Source organism: Ranitomeya imitator, chromosome 2, assembly GCF_032444005.1.
Source record: "Ranitomeya imitator isolate aRanImi1 chromosome 2, aRanImi1.pri, whole genome shotgun sequence".
In the NCBI taxonomy this organism is placed as follows: domain Eukaryota; kingdom Metazoa; phylum Chordata; class Amphibia; order Anura; family Dendrobatidae; genus Ranitomeya; species Ranitomeya imitator.
The window spans coordinates 329,943,975-329,965,001 of NC_091283.1; the positions used below are offsets into that span (position 1 = coordinate 329,943,975).

The window sequence follows — 21,027 nt, forward strand, 5'->3', positions numbered from 1 at the left end:
AGATGAAAGTCTTAAGGTACCTTCACACTGAGCAACTTTACAACGAGAACGACAACGATCCGTGACATTGCGGTGTCCTGGATAGCGATCTCGTTGTCTTTGACACGCAGCAGCGATCAGGATCCTGCTGTGACATCGCTGGTCGTAGCTAGAAGTCCAGAACTTTATTTGGTCGTCAGGTCGGCGTGATTCGTCATGTTTGACAGCTAAAGCAACGATGCCAGCCATGATTTTACATGGAGCTAACAACCAGCGAGAACGATAAGTACGTCACAGGATCACTCCTGCATTGTTCCGGTGTTGCCGTGTTTGAAGTCTCTATAGCGACCTAAACAGCGACGCTGCAGCGATCGGCTCGTCTGTATCGCTGCAGCGTCGCTCAATGTGACGGTACCTTTAGGGGGTCTGATCGTGAGACTTTGATGGCCATTCAACTGTCCCACAAAGACCAATCTAATTTCCAAGAAACTGTTCATGTAAGAATGCTCAGAGCTTTTATCTTTAGGGTCATCTTAAGGCAATTGTCTGTGCTGTGGAGATGCGAGATGTGCAGCATCTGAAACAATGGATACTGGAAGCCTGTGCTAGCATTTCTTCTGAGGTGTTGCTATCAGTGTGTCAAGAGTGGGAGTAGAGGGTTTAGAGAGCACTGCAACATTTTCAGTTTGTCTGATTTTTCTCTTATATATATTTTTGAGTAAAATGTAAATTGTTATTATATTATACTAGATAGTGGCCCGATTCTAACGCATCGGGTATTCTAGAATATGTAGTAGTTTATTTATGAAGATTTAAGAATAATGCAATGAATACACTGGTCGCGCCCGGCTTGCAGAATCCTATCAGCGAAGCGTGGTTCAAATCCCGCTCCAATTCGCGGCCGGACTGCGCCTGTCGCTGATTAGTCGCACCTGGCCGGGTTCGACCAATCAATCAGTGAAGCCAGGGCCAGCTCCAGGTCTTTGAGGGCCCCGGGTAAAAGAGTCTGAGTGCCCCACCTTCAACACATACCCTGATTCATGATGCACAGATACAGCAGAGAAATATAGCACAGCCACGTAGCATATACCAGCCCACGTAGTATGTAACACAGCCACGTAGTATATAGCACAACCACATAGCATATACGCAGTGGTTAGTGCAGTGGTTAGCACAGCAGCCTTGCAGTGCTGGAGTCCTGGGTTCAAACCCCACCAAGGACAACATCTGCAAAGAGTTTGTATGTTGTTTGTGTGGGTTTCCTCCGGGTACTCCTCCCACATTCCAAAGACATACTGATAGGATATTTAGATTATGAGCCCCATCGGGGACAGTGATGATAATGTGTGCAAACTGTAAAGCGCTGCGTAATATGTTAGCGCTATATAAAAATAAAGATTATTATTATTGCACAGCCCATGTAGCATATAACACAGCCCACATAATATATAGCACAGCCACATAGTATATAACAGCCCACGCGGTATATAGCACAGCCCACGTAGTATATAACAGCCTACATAGTATATAGCAGTGTGGGCACCATATCCCTGTTAAAAAAAAGAATTAAAATAAAAAATAGTTATATACTCACCTTCCGGCGGCCCCCGGATCCAGCCCAGGCCTTTAGCAATGTTCCCGCCAGGTCCGTTCCCAGTGATGCTTTGCGGCAATAACTCGTGATGATGTAGCGGTCTCCCAAAGTCATCTGGGGTCATTGCCGCAAAGCATTACTGGGACCGGAGCATCGCGAGGAGCAGGAAAAGCTGCCGTGGATGACGGTAGGTGAGAATATAATGATTTTTTTTATTATTTTTAACTATATCTTTTTACTATTGATGCTCGCGCATCAATAGTAAAAAGTGAAGCGGTGTTTAAATCCCACCCCAATCAATCGGTGATGCGGGATTTCCGTTACAGACAAACAGGGAGATGAACCTTAGACGATCATATATAAACTAGATTGTGGCCCGATTCTAACGCATCGGGTATTCTAGAATATGCATGTCCCCGTAGTATATGGACAATGATGATTCTAGAATTCGCGGCAGACTGTGCCCGTCGCTGATTGGTCGAGGCAACCTTTATGACATCATCGTCGCCATGGTAACCATTATGACATCTACGTCGATACTCAGCCTGTTGCTGATTGGTCGAGGCCTGGCGGCCTCGACCAATCAGAGACGCGGGATATCTACGTCCTTTATGACATCATCGTCGCTGTGCCCGTCGCTGATTGGTCGAGGCAACCTTTATGACATCATCGTCGCCATGGCAACCATTATGACATCATCGTCGCTGTGCCCGTTGCGGATTGGTCGAGGCCGCCAGGCCTCGACCAATCAGAGACGCGGGATTTCCAGGACAGACAGACAGATGGAAAAACCCTTAGGCAATTATATATATAGATGAACTACTGGCAACATATCTCCTAGTTCCAAGCAATAAATTATGTATTTATTTTCTGAAAATGAGAAATGGTCAAAATAACAAAAAAGCATTGCTTGCAGACCTCAAATAATGTAAAAAAAAAACAAGTTGATAATCATTTACAAACCACAATACTAATGTTTTAACTCAGGAAGAGTTCAGAAATCAATATTTGGTTGAATAGCCATGATTTTAATCACAGCTTTCATGCATCTTGGTATGCTTTCCACCATTCTTTCACACTGCTTTTGGGTGACCTTATGCCACTCCTGGTACAAAAGTGTAAGTAGTTCTTCTTTGTATGATAGCTTGTGACTATCCATCTTCCTCTTGATTACATTCCAGAGGTTTTCAATGGGGTTCAGATGTGGAGATTGGGCTGGCCATGACAGGGATTTGATGTGGTGGTCCTTCATCCACACCTTGATTGACCTAGCTGTGTGGCATGGCGCATTGTCCTGCTGGAAAAAAAACAGTCCTCAGAGTTGGGGAACATTGCCTGAGCAGGAAGAATCAATTGTTTTGTTTTTTTTAGGATAACCTTGTATGCGGCTTGATTCATACATCCTTTGCAAAGATTAACCTGCCGAATTCCAGCCTTGCTGAAGCATCCCCAGTTAGCATAAAAATTATATATGACATTAAAATCTAATATTTTTCTGCATATAAAATTGAAAAGAAAGGAATATAAAGTCTGCGAAGATTGAAAAACCTTTTCTCGGAATGTTTTCTTGTCTTAAATGCAGACCAGGATTAGAACCTACCAACCTTGGAAACATCGTGGAAGTGAAAGGACCCCGGGGCACAGACCTCTGAGCTATTATGTTAATTGACTCTTGAAGCTTAAAAATGTTTTTCAATCTTGGCAGACTTATTTCCTTTCTTTTCAATTTTATTCTCAGAAAAATCTTATATTTTAATGTCATATTTAATTTTTATGCTAACGAATTGCATTTTTAATCACTGTTGTATAGTTATGCAACAAATTTATGTTTGTATTTTAAATATAACTGCAGCGTTCAGGGCACCAGGTGTGTTTGACGCCCATTTTTTTCTATGTCTTGCCTACCCTTTATATACCATGTGGTTATTATTGGCTATGTACCTGAAGAAGTGGACAGGATGTTCACGCAACACGTAGTTTTATAGCCCTGAATAAAGTATGCAACTCTTCTGAACTCTGATTTCCTTGCCTGATTTTGGAGGAGCGCGGATTTGTCGGCATCTTGAATATCCTATCCAGAATTTCTTGAAGATCCTTCGCTGGTCCGGTGCCATCTGCAGCCCTAATATCATACTTACTATATGTGTTGTCCATACTCACAACGTGTAAAGGTGAGAATTTTAACTTACAGTAAACTGATTGTTATTTTGGTAACTGCGCTATTGCGCGGCATAATCTCTATGGAAACACCTTCCAATTTCCATCCCCAAGACTGCTGCCTGAAACCTTTGGCCCACCAATGCCACTTGTGTGTGTTGGGGATGAAGCCTTCCAACTCTCAGAACACCTGCTGAAACCATACTCCAGTGGTGGATTGACACCAACTAAAATAATTTTTAATTACTGCCTCACACGAGCATGGAGAATGGTGGAGTGCGCTTTTGGGATTCTGACAGCCAAATGGCGAGTTATATTGACCGCTATCAACCTGAAGACTGAGACTGTTGATGAGACGGTGAAAGCTTGTGTGGTCCTGCACAATTTTGTGATATGCAAGGAACATATTTCCAAGTTCTGTGTCAGTTTCCAGATTGAGGGACAAATTTGCTGAATACTGTATTCCACTTCAAGGAAGAGTAGACTGGCAGGATGAGATAGTTTGAAAAATTTCTCTTGGACCTTGCAACCAAAAGTCATTGACCTTCTTTACCCAAAGATGTCTACCTGTTTGGGTTTTCCCCAAAGTATTTTACCTTTTACCCAAAGTTGTGTACCTGCTTGGGTTTTACCCAATGTATTTTACCTTCTTTACCCAAAGTTGTGTACCTGTTTGGGTTTTACCCAAAGTATTTAATTTCTTAACCCACAGTATTTTACCTTGTTTTAACCAACGTATTTAACCTAATCAATAAATGAAAGACACAATTTTTAACCAATAAACTTTTTTTTATTAACAAATTATTAAAACAAAAAAGGTTATAAATTATAATAGTGTGGGGTGGAGATAATGCTGGAGGGGCTGTCAGATTGTGACACTTCGACATTGGGAGTGTGGAGAGAGGAATGTGGTGGTGGTGAAGGATCAATAGGTAAAACAGGTGAAGAGGTGGAGAAAGAAAGAGAACAGGTGGACATGAAACCGGGAGTAGTATTGGGAATTTGGAAGGTTTGAGGGGTGGAGTGGATGGATTGGGAGGCAGAAGAGGTGGTGGGTGGAGAAGAGGGTTGTGTTTGGGACATGATGGGTGTTGAAGGAGACAGGTGGTAGTGGGCAGGGAGTTGAGGCGCAAATTATGTGGTTGGGAACTGGTACGGGGCGGGATGCTGGCACGGGGCATGATGCTGGTACGGGGCAGGCAGCTAGCACGGGGCAGTATGTTGGTATTGTATATGAGGGGGAGGAGGGACAGTGGCTGGAGGGGGGGCTGGTGCGAGAGGAACTACCGGGGCCGGTGGAGGGGCTTGGGAGCTAACATGCGCTAGAACAGACTGGCATGATTGCATTACATGCATCTGCTGGTCAGGAGATAGCTTATCCATGCACTCGAGTACTGACTGGAAAAATGTGTGGTTTGGAGATTTACTTGCATCTGAATGCATCCTATCCAGGCGTGTGTGCAACTCAAGAATACTGTTGCTGAGCAAATTAAATCCTGCGGTCATATGCTCAGACAACAGTTTCAGACAGTTCTGGAAGGCTGCATTCAGATGCAAGAACTCGGGCGCATAACTCTTTTCCTGACCCCTCTGACACGCGCGCCCAGAAGCCACAGGTGTACTAGAGGTGGCAGCATCAGAGGGGTGGGGTAAAGGAAAGGCTATATCCTCACCAGCAGATTCATGCAACGTAGTCGGCCAGGATGCTCCAGCGCTGGTGGATGGGACCGAGGGATCAGATGTGAGGGAAGGTGCAGAGGGTTTGGGTTTGGGTCTGTCGAAGTGTCCCTCGGTGGCAGTCTCCTGAGGGATCGCTCCAGAAGGGTTCAAATCTGCTGGCTCCCAAGTGCTGCCGACGGTGCTGTGGAATAAAGAGAAAAAATATATATAATTAATATATTGATATTGCATGGCCCTGGCTGAAACCCCAAAAAAGTGTTAGACATGTAAATATTTTTTATTAAATTGGGTGGAGAATATTTACCTTCTGCTCACCATTGTTGACCGGAAGAACAAAAGGGCGTTTGCACTTGCTCCTGTGTCCTCCAGATTCATTCGGGCCGCATCTCTTTGTTGAACTCCTTCCTGAAGGGATCCCTGATTGACCGCCACCGCTTGACAATTCTCTCACCTGAAAAGTGAAAGCACAAATTGGTTAGTATACAATACATTACATCCAGCAGCATAACTGAACTGAGTATACTTACGTGCTTGATTCTGGGCCCGAACATCGAGGTACGCCCAGTTCTCTACAAGCTGTTGGCACACTTGCTCCTAGAGCCGACGGGTCATAACGATATAGGCGTGGTGGCGGTCCCCCATGTCCCACAACGGCTCCCGCTCTCGGATCAGATCGATGAGGAGGTTGATATCTAGCCCGGACTCCTCACCATCTGAGTCAGGAGCATGCTGTGAAGCCTTTTAGAAAAAAAACATTAGACTCAAAACAACAACATAAAGTTGAAGAAAAAAATTCTTACCCAATGGCGACCGCCCTGCCGCTCACGCCGACGACCCTGGGAGGCACTTTGAGGACCTCTGGATCGAGCACCAGAATCAGAAGACTATAATAAAAAAAATGATGTGCTTGGATGTAGGCTTATGTGTTGTGTGCAGTGTTAGGTCTGTAATGATCTGTTTTTTGTGTGTAGTGTGAGGATATGGTTCTGTGACGCATGCAAGAAACTTACCAATTGCGAGCCCACTCCAGGCATCTCTCCACCCCTTCGGTCTTCTTCTGGAAGCACCTCTTCTGCTGCTGCAGCTTCCTGTTATACAAAAATTATAGATTAAGGTATATTTTTAAAAATATAAAAATGTGTGTGTATATATATATATATATATATATATATATATATATATATATAACATAAACATGGCAAAAAATAAAAAAGGGAACATCATCATTAAAAACAAAAAAATGTATTGACCTCACAGCGCAGACGACGTGGAGGAGGACTCCCAGAAGAAGGCATGGATAGAACTGGCTGCTGTCAAGGTGTGGCTGCTGGCATACTCTGGCTGGCTTGCTGGCAGGTTCAGCTCTTGTGGCAGGTCTTTTGTGTGTACAGTGTGTATATACAGTGTGTGTGTGTGTACAGACTGTGTGTACAGTGTGTGTGTGTGTGTACACAGTGTGTGTTAGCACAGTGCTTGTAACATGCCTTTATTTTTATGAATTATCTTATACAGTGCCAACACATATCACAGCACTAATTGAGAAAGGACATGTACAAAAAACGCCACATATTACACAGTAAGGCTGCCGTCACACTAGCAGTATTTGGTCAGTATTTTACATCAGTATTTGTAAGCCAAAACCAGGAGTGGAACAATTAGAGGAAAAGTATAATAGAAACATATGCCCCACTTCAGGATTTATCACCCACTCCTGGTTTTGGCTTACAAATACTGATGTAAAATACTGACCAAATACTGATAGTGTGACGGCAGCCTTATACAGGTTAAGACTACAACCGAGTAGCACGGCCCTGTTCACAAGAGCGAACAATCTGAGGAAGCAGCAATGCTAAAAAAAAAACAGTCTTTACTGCTTCACTAGATACTGTACTTAGGCTAGGTTCCCATTGCGTTAGGGCAGTCCGTTTAGCACATAGCGCTACGGACTGCGCTAACGCAATGTCCCAAAAGGGATTGCGTTAGCCGATCCCGCTAGCACAGATGCCCAATCTGCGCTAGCGAGGAACGGACCGCGAATGCTGCAAGCAGCGTTCGCGGTCCATCACTCAAATGATGGCACATCGCTAGCGCACGCCCAATGTGGGCGTGCGCTAGCGATGCGTTCACCATTACAAGCAATGGCGGCGTTATTGGACTACGTTACACCACGTTAAGCCGCGGTGTAACGTAGTTCGTTAAACGTACCGCCATAACGCAATGGGAACCTAGCCTTATACAGGTGTATAATGAGGCTCTCACTGTACAGGCAAAGACCTGGAACGAAGACAGTGGAAAACGTAAGTAGTGTATAATTCAGATTATTCGTCAAACTCAATCTGACAGGTGCCCCGCCCCCTATCAAAGTGTATCAAAGTGTGTAACCCCTCCCATCCCCTTGTCTGACGGCTGGTATCCAGCTGTCCCTCCTTGTTTGATTCCCCCTTTTGATATAGTTTAATATAGTTTAATTTGTTGTAGTTTTGATATTATTCCCGTATTTTGTGGAATAACACATGTTTATAATTATAGCCTAGTCGTGTATTTATTTTACACGTGGTTTATAACACCTTTCTCATTTGTTTTATAATAGATTTTATACGTATCCCCGAGTTTGATTCTGTAAGCTTTTGTTTTATTCACAGTGTATTCATATAGTGGAGAACTTAAAGCTGTTTATATGTGTCTCTACTGAGCACTATGGTGAACATTAACTAAATGTTTATTTTCACAAACAGAGAATCTGCTGTGGGTATTTGCAGTGTATTCATATAGTGGAGAACTTAAAGCTGTCTATTTGTTTTTGTAAATGGTGAACACTAACTAAATGGTGAACATTATCTAAATTAGGTTAACTGCGGTTCAGAGGTTCATAACACCTAGGTCAATTGTTGTTGTATTTGCGTACCCAATAAATGTTTATTTTCACAAGCAGAAGAGGCAGCTTTTTTTGTTTGTACATGTATTGTACCTGAAGGTTATCTACTGAGGGCATTGTAAGTTGTGTTTATTCACATTGTAGCAGATTTTCTCCTTGTGGCTGCCTTATATACACAGAAGCGATATGCACCAATGTCACAACACAAGTTATAATATGACCCAATGTTACAACACAAGTAAAACCAAAGACACGATATTGTAAAAAATTTAAAAAGATTTATTTCTCACGATAAAACAACAGCTCAAATTTTAAGTTAGCTAACAGCATGATGCTGACAAATGCATCATTGCGGTATCTGATAACGACACGATGAACAAGTATGAAAATACACCAATATTAACTATTTTCGCCCGCATTTTATATAAAACATGCATAAAAAATCTTCTTGGCTGCACCAAAACACGTAAGAAACAAATGTACAACTTTTAGCGCTGCAGCATACGCAGATATTATTTCGGCGTTCTTTAATTCTACATTATTTTATCACACATTAATTTCACAACTTTTATATGATATTTATAACACATTCTCATTTATAAGGGATTTATAGCACAATATTGTAAAATCATTTATTGGTGCGCGGCCTTACTAATATCCTTTGAAAATAAATTCAACATTATTATTCCATGCTGTGACATTTTTATTCTGCAGCAACCTGTTTAGTAAAAATTCAGCATTCTTTTTATATCTTTGGTTTATATTATATTAGCTTTTTGTCATAGGTCAGGGATTTTTTTTTTTTTTTTTTGCACTTTATTAATATGCGGTTATTAGTCATTTAGGACTTATGTTATCATGTTTTTGCACTTTATTAATATGCGGGCCACATAGGTCAGTGATTTTTGCACTTTATTAACATACAACACACACAAGAAATAGACATTTAGAACTTATTTATGATTAATATGCGATTATTAGGCATTTAGGACTTATGTTATCATGTTTTTGCACTTTATTAATATGCGGTTATTAGGCATTTAGGACTTATGTTATCATGTTTTTTGCACTTTATTAATATGCTGACCACATAGGTCAGGGATTTTTTGTGCTTTATTAATATGCGGGCCACAAACACTTCTGCACCCACGGGCGCTTCTCAACCAACCATGCATCCGGTACTCATCAGGCACTGTGAAATAATGCAAAAATACATCTGTGTGCGGCTGTCGGCATCAACATTTTGCTATTATAAGTTTATGGTTCTGTAAAGAACACGCAACACATACAGAACTCACACACACACACAAATACACACAGCACACAACACGCACATATTATGAAAAATGACAACCATTGTATGTGATTTAAAAGACTTTAGTTAGATTTATCAGGGGTGATTTAGTTTGAAAGCACGCAGTTCCTCGGTATTGTCAGGTGTTGGACACGCATTTAACAGTCTTTCATATGTATCGCAGAAAGATTTTAGTTCCAACTGCGGGTCAGCGGCTTAAAGAAAAGTTATTGTGGCCTTGATTCTGGGGTAACACATGTTTATAAATATAGCCTAGTCGTGTATTTATTTTACACATGGTTTATAACACCTTTCATTTGTTTTTGTTGTTTGTCATGTAAGAAGCGTTGTGTTTTATACGAATATAAAAGTGACACATTCCCATATATTATTACAGCTTTCATTAATTCTACATTATTTTAGCACATATTAATTTTACACTATTAATTTTACAGGTGCCTGTGCTGCCTATAATTTGACTCCTTTTTATACAAAGACATCTAACATATACAGACTTTTAATGTTTTTGTGTAAAATCGCGGTCAGACAGGCACAAACACACACACACACGCACACAACACAGAACCACACACAACAAACACACAGAACCCACACACACACAACACATACAGCACACACACACACAAGAAATAGACATTTAGGACTTATTTATGTTATTATCTTTATGCACTTTGGATGTGCTGTCTATAATTTGACTCTATCCTTGTTTTGTTGAAAATAACTGGACATACATAAGAAACCGGGCAATATATCTTTATAGAAATAACACTTCTGCACTCTTTGTGCATTTCTATCAGTTTTATTCATGCATTTATAACACAACATGTTTGATATTGGTAATTTGATTCTGGGAACACATTTTAAGTTACTGCTGCACATGTATTACTGTTTTTCTTGTTTTTTGTGTAAAATTTCGTTGTTGGCTTACAAAGACATTTCTTTGAGAAATGTGTAGCATAACCAATTACCCATCACGGCCACTAGATGGCAGAATATCATATTAATTATTCTGGGATAACATTTCTCTTTGTGCATTTCTATCAGTTTTATTTATGCTTTTATAACACAACATGTTTGATATTGTTAATTTGATTCGGGGATAACACATGTTTATAAAAATAACGCTATAGCAATCGGTAATGTCAAATTCTGAAAATAGCCATTTTATATTGAATTACTAACATTTTTCTATTTTAGCGCTGACACAGCCACATATATTATTCCCGCTTTCTTTAATTCTGCATTATTTTATCACATGATGAAAATAGTCATGGGATAACATTTCTCTTTGTGCATTTCTATCAGTTTTATTTATGCTTTTATAACACAACATGTTTGATATTGTTAATTTGATTCGGGGATAACACATGTTTATAAAAATAACGCTATAGCAAGCGGTAATGTCAAATTCTGAAAATAGCCATTTTATATTGAATTACTAACATTTTTCTATTTTAGCGCTGACACAGCCACATATATTATTCCAGCTTTCTTTAATTCTGCATTATTTTATCACATGATGAAAATAGTCATTTTATATTGAATTATTGCAGCTCGCGGCGCGTTACCACTGGACTCGTTTCTCAATTAATTTCCCAGCTGGCGACGCTATCTATAATTCGGCGTATACCTTAGGCGTGTATTTACATGGCAGTGTAATTATTTCTCACAATAAAACAGCATCTCAAATTTTAAGTTAGCTAACAGCATAATGATGACAAATGCATCTTTGCGGAATCTGATAACGAAACGATGAACAATGGACGGACCCTGACAAATACACACAACACGCACATATTATGAAAAATGACAACCATTGTATGTGATTTAAAAGACTTTAGTTAGATTTATCAGGGGTGATTTAGTTTGAAAGCACGCAGCTCCTCGGTAATGTCAGGTGTTGGACATGCATTTAACAGTCTTTCATATGTATCGCAGAAAGATTTTAGTTCCATCTGTGCGAGTTTGCTTTGAGCGTACTGCGCAGACATGTCAGTAAACATTTTGACATGGTCAGCATCCCACGAAGGACGACCTGTGTAAGGTGTATGTACAGCAACGTTCTGCTTTCTACCTACACGGCGTCGGGATACGGCTCGTTTCTTTAGAGGTAATACAGGGGCAAAAACGCTAGAAGAGCCTGCAAGAGCAGTATCTGCAGATTGCACAGTCTGGCACACAGGTATATTGAGGGGCTCTGTGGGTGACCACATACCCTCGGAGAGCTGTTCAATTTCTCTGTTTTCAGGCGTAACTTGTGGTATGACGCCTGTGCTATTGGCGGGCCGAGTTATGCGGGGCCTAGCGTTCGGCGCTGCACGTTTCTCTCTTGAAACGTTCGTATATTTCTGATGTGAAATCTTGGGGCTTGGATTCCCGGGTTGTTTTGGTGCAGCGTAGCATTCATCACGATCCACAACACAGATGGGCGAGAGAGATGTTGTTCGCACCGCCGTATTAGCTCTTTGTGGTTGATTCTCTTCAGCGTCGTAATTACGCCGGTGCAAAACTCGTTGCTGAAGAGGCAACGTATCTAAAAGAAAAGATACAAGTGGCGGTTAGCCGCGAAACGGCACAAAATTGGAAAAGCTAAACGGCGACGCATAGCTATGATCATGCGTAATATTTGAAAAGTTAATGGGGACAGGTACCCATGAAATCATTGTAACAATATTTACATAAACCTGTATAGAGCAGTCCAGATATATACTTACAAGTATGAAGCGGGAATTGTCCCACATCAGCTCATGGTTTAACGGGCGGCGCAATGCTCAAACTCGCAGAGGCGGGAATATTCTCTTTTTCAAGCTGTATTTTCCGGGCAACTAGATTAGCGGGTGTAAGTAAAAATATAACGATTAGCGAACACAGAATTGATTTTCTACACAAAACTGCAGCGGTGAGACGAATATATATATATATATATATATATATATATATATATATATATATATATATATATATATATATATATATATATATATATTCAAAAATGAATTTTCTGACAGTTAGCTAGCAGCTGTAAGTAAATATGAGTATTACACAAAAGTGAGAATCGACTGTATTTCAAGTGAACAGATACCTTTTCTATTCTTGAAACATCGGCGTAACGAGTTGCCGCGTCTTTTAGGAGCATCGGGTTTCGCTGAAGTTGCAGGGTTCTTGACATCTATGATCTCCACGTCTGAACCCAGCGTATCGCGTGGTTCGGGAACACACCAGTTGTCAGCCATATCGTCAGATGTCTCCGTGTCAGTATCTGTATGAGAAATTGCGCGTAGTTCGTGTTTACATACAAAGGATTAAAGCAACGGATATAGTATAATATAGTTTTACGGTATAAACATATTTGCGGTGTAAATTAATATAGCAAGACTTATGCCGCTATATATTAATAATTCAGTATTATATTGGTGGCTACCGCTATTATTTGTTTTATTAATTTAATCATATATTTATTATGACATAATTTGTGTAATACAATAGTTAAAAGATGCTATAGTTTTACGCCATAAACAGTATATATTAACATAGATTATATATATATATATATATATATATATTTATTTAGCATTCTTACATGTGATACATGAAAGATAAATATCTTTGTACCGTGTTACAATGACATTTTTCCCTATCTAAAAGCAAAAAGGTGCTCCTAATTACCCATGATGAGATGAAGAGCAGGCCCATTATCGGCTATCGGCGCCACGGCTTCAATGCGCGCATAATTCTGCGTTATGAAATTATTGCGCCAATCGGGCGACATACACGGCTCTTAAATAAGAAAGAATGCATGAATATATAATACTTATAATATAATGACACAATCAGAATGAGTCAATACTCTGTACATTATACGCGTATAATACCTAATTGTGTGCTTGCAAGAAGGGGGCTGCATTGCTCGCGAGGGTATTGGGCCTCCATCTTAAATAGGGGATAAGTTTTATCTATAACTGCTCCGCCAATAAATACAGTTTAAAACTACGTTACAAAAAATATGCTTTACAGGCATTGATAATATTAGACCGCAAATAAAACAGTAAACACTTACTTTTCAGAGAGTAGCGCAACTGTTCAGAGAGAAATTACCACCCACCGTGAACACACCTACAGGAAACCGCATTATACGGCACCCGTGACTAATTGCTCGCACATGTCAGATAACAATGGTTGTTATGACCCAGCCATAAGCCTTTCTATATTAATTATGTCCCACAAATATGGCTTATACAGTAAAAACTATATTATACATCGCTACTAAATATGCAGTTAGCTTCCAGTATAACACTAACTTATTAAACAAATAACATCCTTAATTATGGTTTAGAGATGCATAGTTAAATATAATTAAGCATTTGCGAATAATAACACAACTGTCTTATATACTTACATTTAGAATAGCTCTGCTTTTTAACCTAGTCGGGCTTCTGGTGGATGTCTGTTGTCCTGTAGTGGGACAGTCAGCTGTATTTATCCTGAGTGTCAGAAAGCAACTCAGGTGTTAACACCCAGAAACACACCCAGTTACGCCACATCACACGCCTTCTGTTAACACCCAGAACACAGTCATACATGCAATTAATGCATGTATTAACTCGGTATTATACGCGTATAATGTACAGAGTATTGACTCATTCTGATTGTGTCATTATATTATAAGTATTATATATTCATGCATTCTTTCTTATTTAAGAGCCGTGTATGTCGCCCGATTGGCGCAATAATTTCATAACGCAGAATTATGCGCGCATTGAAGCCGTGGCGCCGATAGCCGATAATGGGCCTGCTCTTCATCTCATCATGGGTAATTAGGAGCACCTTTTTGCTTTTAGATAGGGAAAAATGTCATTGTAACACGGTACAAAGATATTTATCTTTCATGTATCACATGTAAGAATGCTAAATATATATATATATATATATATATATATATCTATGTTAATATATACTGTTTATGGTGTAAAACTATAGCATCTTTTAACTATTGTATTACACAAATTATGTCATAATAAATATATGATTAAATTCATAAAACAAATAATAGCGGTAGCCACCAATATAATACTGAATTATTAATATATAGCGGCATAAGTCTTGCTATATTAATTTACACCGCAAATATGTTTATACCGTAAAACTATATTATACTATATCCGTTGCTTTAATCCTTTGTATGTAAACACGAACTACGCGCAATTTCTCATACAGATACTGACACGGAGACATCTGACGATATGGCTGAAAACTGGTGTGTTCCCGAACCACGCGATACGCTGGGTTCAGACGTGGAGATCATAGATGTCAAGAACCCTGCAACTTCAGCGAAACCCGATGCTCCTAAAAGACGCGGCAACTCGTTACGCCGATGTTTCAAGAATAGAAAAGGTATCTGTTCACTTGAAATACAGTCGATTCTCACTTTTGTGTAATACTCATATTTACTTACAGCTGCTAGCTAACTGTCAGAAAATTCATTTTTGAATATATATATATATATATATATATATATTCGTCTCACCGCTGCAGTTTTGTGTAGAAAATCAATTCTGTGTTCGCTAATCGTTATATTTTTACTTACACCCGCTAATCTAGTTGCCCGGAAAATACAGCTTGAAAAAGAGAATATTCCCGCCTCTGCGAGTTTGAGCATTGCGCCGCCCGTTAAACCAGGAGCTGATGTGGGACAATTCCCGCTTCATACTTGTAAGTATATATCTGGACTGCTCTATACAGGTTTATGTAAATATTGTTACAATGATTTCATGGGTACCTGTCCCCATTAACTTTTCAAATATTACGCATGATCATAGCTATGCGTCGCCGTTTAGCTTTTCCAATTTTGTGCCGTTTCGCGGCTAACCGCCACTTGTATCTTTTCTTTTAGATACGTCGCCTCTTCAGCAACGAGTTTTGCACCGGCGTAATTACGACGCTGAAGAGAATCAACCACAAAGAGCTAATACGGCGGTGCGAACAACATCTCTCTCGCCCATCTGTGTTGTGGATCGTGATGAATGCTACGCTGCACCAAAACAACCCGGGAATCCAAGCCCCAAGATTTCACATCAGAAATATACGAACGTTTCAAGAGAGAAACGTGCAGCGCCGAACGCTAGGCCCCGCATAACTCGGCCCGCCAATAGCACAGGCGTCATACCACAAGTTACGCCTGAAAACAGAGAAATTGAACAGCTCTCCGAGGGTATGTGGTCACCCACAGAGCCCCTCAATATACCTGTGTGCCAGACTCTGCAATCTGCAGATACTGCTCTTGCAGGCTCTTCTAGCGTTTTTGCCCCTGTATTACCTCTAAAGAAACGAGCCGTATCCCGACGCCGTGTAGGTAGAAAGCAGAACGTTGCTGTACATACACCTTACACAGGTCGTCCTTCGTGGGATGCTGACCATGTCAAAATGTTTACTGACATGTCTGCGCAGTACGCTCAAAGCAAACTCGCACAGATGGAACTAAAATCTTTCTGCGATACATATGAAAGACTGTTAAATGCATGTCCAACACCTGACATTACCGAGGAGCTGCGTGCTTTCAAACTAAATCACCCCTGATAAATCTAACTAAAGTCTTTTAAATCACATACAATGGTTGTCATTTTTCATAATATGTGCGTGTTGTGTGTATTTGTCAGGGTCCGTCCATTGTTCATCGTTTCGTTATCAGATTCCGCAAAGATGCATTTGTCATCATTATGCTGTTAGCTAACTTAAAATTTGAGATGCTGTTTTATTGTGAGAAATAATTACACTGCCATGTAAATACACGCCTAAGGTATACGCCGAATTATAGATAGCGTCGCCAGCTGGGAAATTAATTGAGAAACGAGTCCAGTGGTAACGCGCCGCGAGCTGCAATAATTCAATATAAAATGACTATTTTCATCATGTGATAAAATAATGCAGAATTAAAGAAAGCTGGAATAATATATGTGGCTGTGTCAGCGCTAAAATAGAAAAATGTTAGTAATTCAATATAAAATGGCTATTTTCAGAATTTGACATTACCGCTTGCTATAGCGTTATTTTTATAAACATGTGTTATCCCCGAATCAAATTAACAATATCAAACATGTTGTGTTATAAAAGCATAAATAAAACTGATAGAAATGCACAAAGAGAAATGTTATCCCATGACTATTTTCATCATGTGATAAAATAATGCAGAATTAAAGAAAGCGGGAATAATATATGTGGCTGTGTCAGCGCTAAAATAGAAAAATGTTAGTAATTCAATATAAAATGGCTATTTTCAGAATTTGACATTACCGATTGCTATAGCGTTATTTTTATAAACATGTGTTATCCCCGAATCAAATTAACAATATCAGACATGTTGTGTTATAAAAGCATAAATAAAACTGATAGAAATGCACAAAGAGAAATGTTATCCCAGAATAATTAATATGATATTCTGCCATCTAGTGGCCGTGATGGGTAATTGGTTATGCTACACATTTCTCAAAGAAATGTCTTTGTAAGCCAACAACGAAATTTTACACAAAAAACAAGAAAAACAGTAATACATGTGCAGCAGTAACTTAAAATGTGTTCCCAGAATCAAATTACCAATATCAAACATGTTGTGTTATAAATGCATGAATAAAACTGATAGAAATGCACAAAGAGTGCAGAAGTGTTATTTCTATAAAGATATATTGCCCGGTTTCTTATGTATGTCCAGTTATTTTCAACAAAACAAGGATAGAGTCAAATTATAGACAGCACATCCAAAGTGCATAAAGATAATAACATAAATAAGTCCTAAATGTCTATTTCTTGTGTGTGTGTGTGTGTGTGTGTGTGTGTGTGTGTGTGTGTGTGTGCTGTATGTGTTGTGTGTGTGTGGGTTCTGTGTGTTTGTTGTGTGTGGTTCTGTGTTGTGTGCGTGTGTGTGTGTGTGTGTTTGTGCCTGTCTGACCGCGATTTTACACAAAAACATTAAAAGTTCTGTATGTGTTGCGTGTTCTTTACAGAACCATAAACTTATAATAGCAAAATGTTGATGCCGACAGCCGCACACAGATGTATTTTTGCATTATTTCACAGTGCCTGATGAGTACCGGATGCATGGTTGGTTGAGAAGCGCCCGTGGGTGCAGAAGTGTTTGTGGCCCGCATATTAATAAAGCACAAAAAATCCCTGACCTATGTGGTCAGCATATTAATAAAGTGCAAAAAACATGATAACATAAGTCCTAAATGCCTAATAACCGCATATTAATAAAGTGCAAAAACATGATAACATAAGTCCTAAATGCCTAATAATCGCATATTAATCATAAATAAGTTCTAAATGTCTATTTCTTGTGTGTGTTGTATGTTAGGTCAGTGATTTTTGCACTTTATTAACATACAACACACACAAGAAATAGACATTTAGAACTTATTTATGATTAATATGCGATTATTAGGCATTTAGGACTTATGTTATCATGTTTTTGCACTTTATTAATATGCGGTTATTAGGCATTTAGGACTTATGTTATCATGTTTTTTGCACTTTATTAATATGCTGACCACATAGGTCAGGGATTTTTGCACTTTATTATGTGGCCCGCATATTAATAAAGTGCAAAAATCCCTGACCTATGTGGTCAACATATTAATAAAGTGCAAAAAACATGATAACATAAGTCCTAAATGACTAATAACCGCATATTAATAAAGTGCAAAAAAAAAAAAAAAAAAAAATCCCTGACCTATGACAAAAAGCTAATATAATATAAACCAAAGATATAAAAAGAATGCTGAATTTTTACTAAACAGGTTGCTGCAGAATAAAAATGTCACAGCATGGAATAATAATGTTGAATTTATTTTCAAAGGATATTAGTAAGGCCGCGCACCAATAAATGATTTTACAATATTGTGCTATAAATCCCTTATAAATGAGAATGTGTTATAAATATCATATAAAAGTTGTGAAATTAATGTGTGATAAAATAATGTAGAATTAAAGAACGCCGAAATAATATCTGCGTATGCTGCAGCGCTAAAAGTTGTACATTTGTTTCTTACGTGTTTTGGTGCAGCCAAGAAGATTTTTTATGCATGTTTTATATAAAATGCGGGCGAAAATAGTTAATATTGGTGTATTTTCATACTTGTTCATCGTGTCGTTATCAGATACCGCAATGATGCATTTGTCAGCATCATGCTGTTAGCTAACTTAAAATTTGAGCTGTTGTTTTATCGTGAGAAATAAATCTTTTTAAATTTTTTACAATATCGTGTCTTTGGTTTTACTTGTGTTGTAACATTGGGTCATATTATAACTTGTGTTGTGACATTGGTGCATATCGCTTCTGTGTATATAAGGCAGCCACAAGGAGAAAATCTGCTACAATGTGAATAAACACAACTTACAATGCCCTCAGTAGATAACCTTCAGGTACAATACATGTACAAACAAAAAAAGCTGCCTCTTCTGCTTGTGAAAATAAACATTTATTGGTTAACGCAAATACAACAACAATTGACCTAGGTGTTATGAACCTCTGAACCGCAGTTAACCTAATTTAGATAATGTTCACCATTTAGTTAGTGTTCACCATTTACAAAAACAAATAGACAGCTTTAAGTTCTCCACTATATGAATACACTGCAAATACCCACAGCAGATTCTCTGTTTGTGAAAATAAACATTTAGTTAATGTTCACCATAGTGCTCAGTAGAGACACATATAAACAGCTTTAAGTTCTCCACTATATGAATACACTGTGAATAAAACAAAAGCTTACAGAATCAAACTCGGGGATACGTATAAAATCTATTATAAAACAAATGAGAAAGGTGTTATAAACTACGTGTAAAATAAATACACGACTAGGCTATAATTATAAACATGTGTTATTCCACAAAATACGGGAATAATATCAAAACTACAACAAATTAAACTATATTAAACTATATCAAAAGGGGGAATCAAACAAGGAGGGACAGCTGGATACCAGCCGTCAGACAAGGGGAGGGGAGGGGTTACACACTTTGATACACTTTGATAGGGGGCGGGGCACCTGTCAGATTGAGTTTGACGAATAATCTGAATTATACACTACTAACGTATTTCTATTTAAAAATAAGAGCCAGAGCTGCCCATCACTACTAGGACCTGTGAAGAAGTCACAGGAGGGGAGGAGTCAGTGGTCACATGATCAGGGACCTCAGGGTATGCAGGATTCTGCAGTGCTGGTTGTCATGGTGCTGGATGAGGGGAAGTTTACGAGGTGTGCAGAGCAGTGTGTGTGCGAGGTGTACGGAGCGGAGTCGTGTGTGTAAGATTTGTACAGAGCGGAGCCGTATGTGTATACAGGTCCTTCTCAAAAAATTAGCATATAGTGTTAAATTTCATTATTTACCATAATGTAATGATTACAATTAAACTTTCATATATTATAGATTCATTATCCACCAACTGAAATTTGTCAGGTCTTTTATTGTTTTAATACTGATGATTTTGGCATACAACTCCTGATAACCCAAAAAACCTGTCTCAATAAATTAGCATATTTCACCCATCCAATCAAATAAAAGTGTTTTTTAATAACAAACAAAAAAAACCAACAAATAATAAAGTTCAGTTATGCACTCAATACTTGGTCGGGAATCCTTTGGCAGAAATGACTGCTTCAATGCGGCGTGGCATGGAGGCAATCAGCCTGTGACACTGCTGAGATGTTATGGAGGCCCAGGATGCTTCAATAGCGGCCTTAAGCTCATCCAGAGTGTTGGGTCTTGCGTCTCTCAACTTTCTCTTCACAATATCCCACAGATTCTCTATGGGGTTCAGGTCAGGAGAGTTGGCAGGCCAATTGAGCACAGTAATACCATGGTCAGTAAACCATTTACCAGTGGTTTTGGCACTGTGAGCAGGTGCCAGGTCGTGCTGAAAAATGAAATCTTCATCTCCATAAAGCATTTCAGCCGTTGGAAGCATGAAGTGCTCCAAAATCTCCTGATAGCTAGCTGCATTGACCCTGCCCTTGATGAAACACAGTGGACCAACACCAGCAGCTGACATGGCACCCCACACCATCACTGACTGTGGGTACTTGACACTGGACTTCAGGCATTTTGGCATTTCCTTCTCCCCAGTCTTCCTCCAGACTCTGGCACCTTGATTTCCGAATGACATGCAAAATTTGCTTTCATCAGAAAAAAGTACTCGGGACCACTTAGCAACAGTCCAGTGCTGCTTCTCTGTAGCCCAGGTCAGGCGCCTCTGCCGCTGTTTATGGTTCAAAAGTGGCTTTACCTGGGGAATGCGGCACCTGTAGCCCATTTCCTGCACACGCCTGTGCACGGTGGCTCTGGATGTTTCCACACCAGACTCAGTCCACTGCTTCCTCAGGTTCCCCAAGGTCTGGAATCGGTCCTTCTCCACAATCTTCCTCAGGGTCCGGTCTC

At 39.5% G+C, this 21,027-nt stretch overlaps 1 protein-coding gene across 1 annotated transcript; it reads left to right on the top strand.

Moving 5' to 3' along the window:
• Positions 1-14,303: 14,303 nt before the first annotated feature.
• On the top strand, positions 14,304-17,377 carry LOC138667420 (uncharacterized). The gene is made up of 4 exons (XM_069755635.1): positions 14,304-14,410; positions 14,815-14,991; positions 15,199-15,309; positions 15,491-17,377. The coding sequence occupies exons 1-4, from the start codon at positions 14,308-14,310 to the stop codon at positions 16,171-16,173; spliced, it is 1,074 nt and encodes a 357-aa protein (XP_069611736.1). The 5' UTR covers positions 14,304-14,307; the 3' UTR covers positions 16,174-17,377.
• Positions 17,378-21,027: the final 3,650 nt, after the last annotated feature.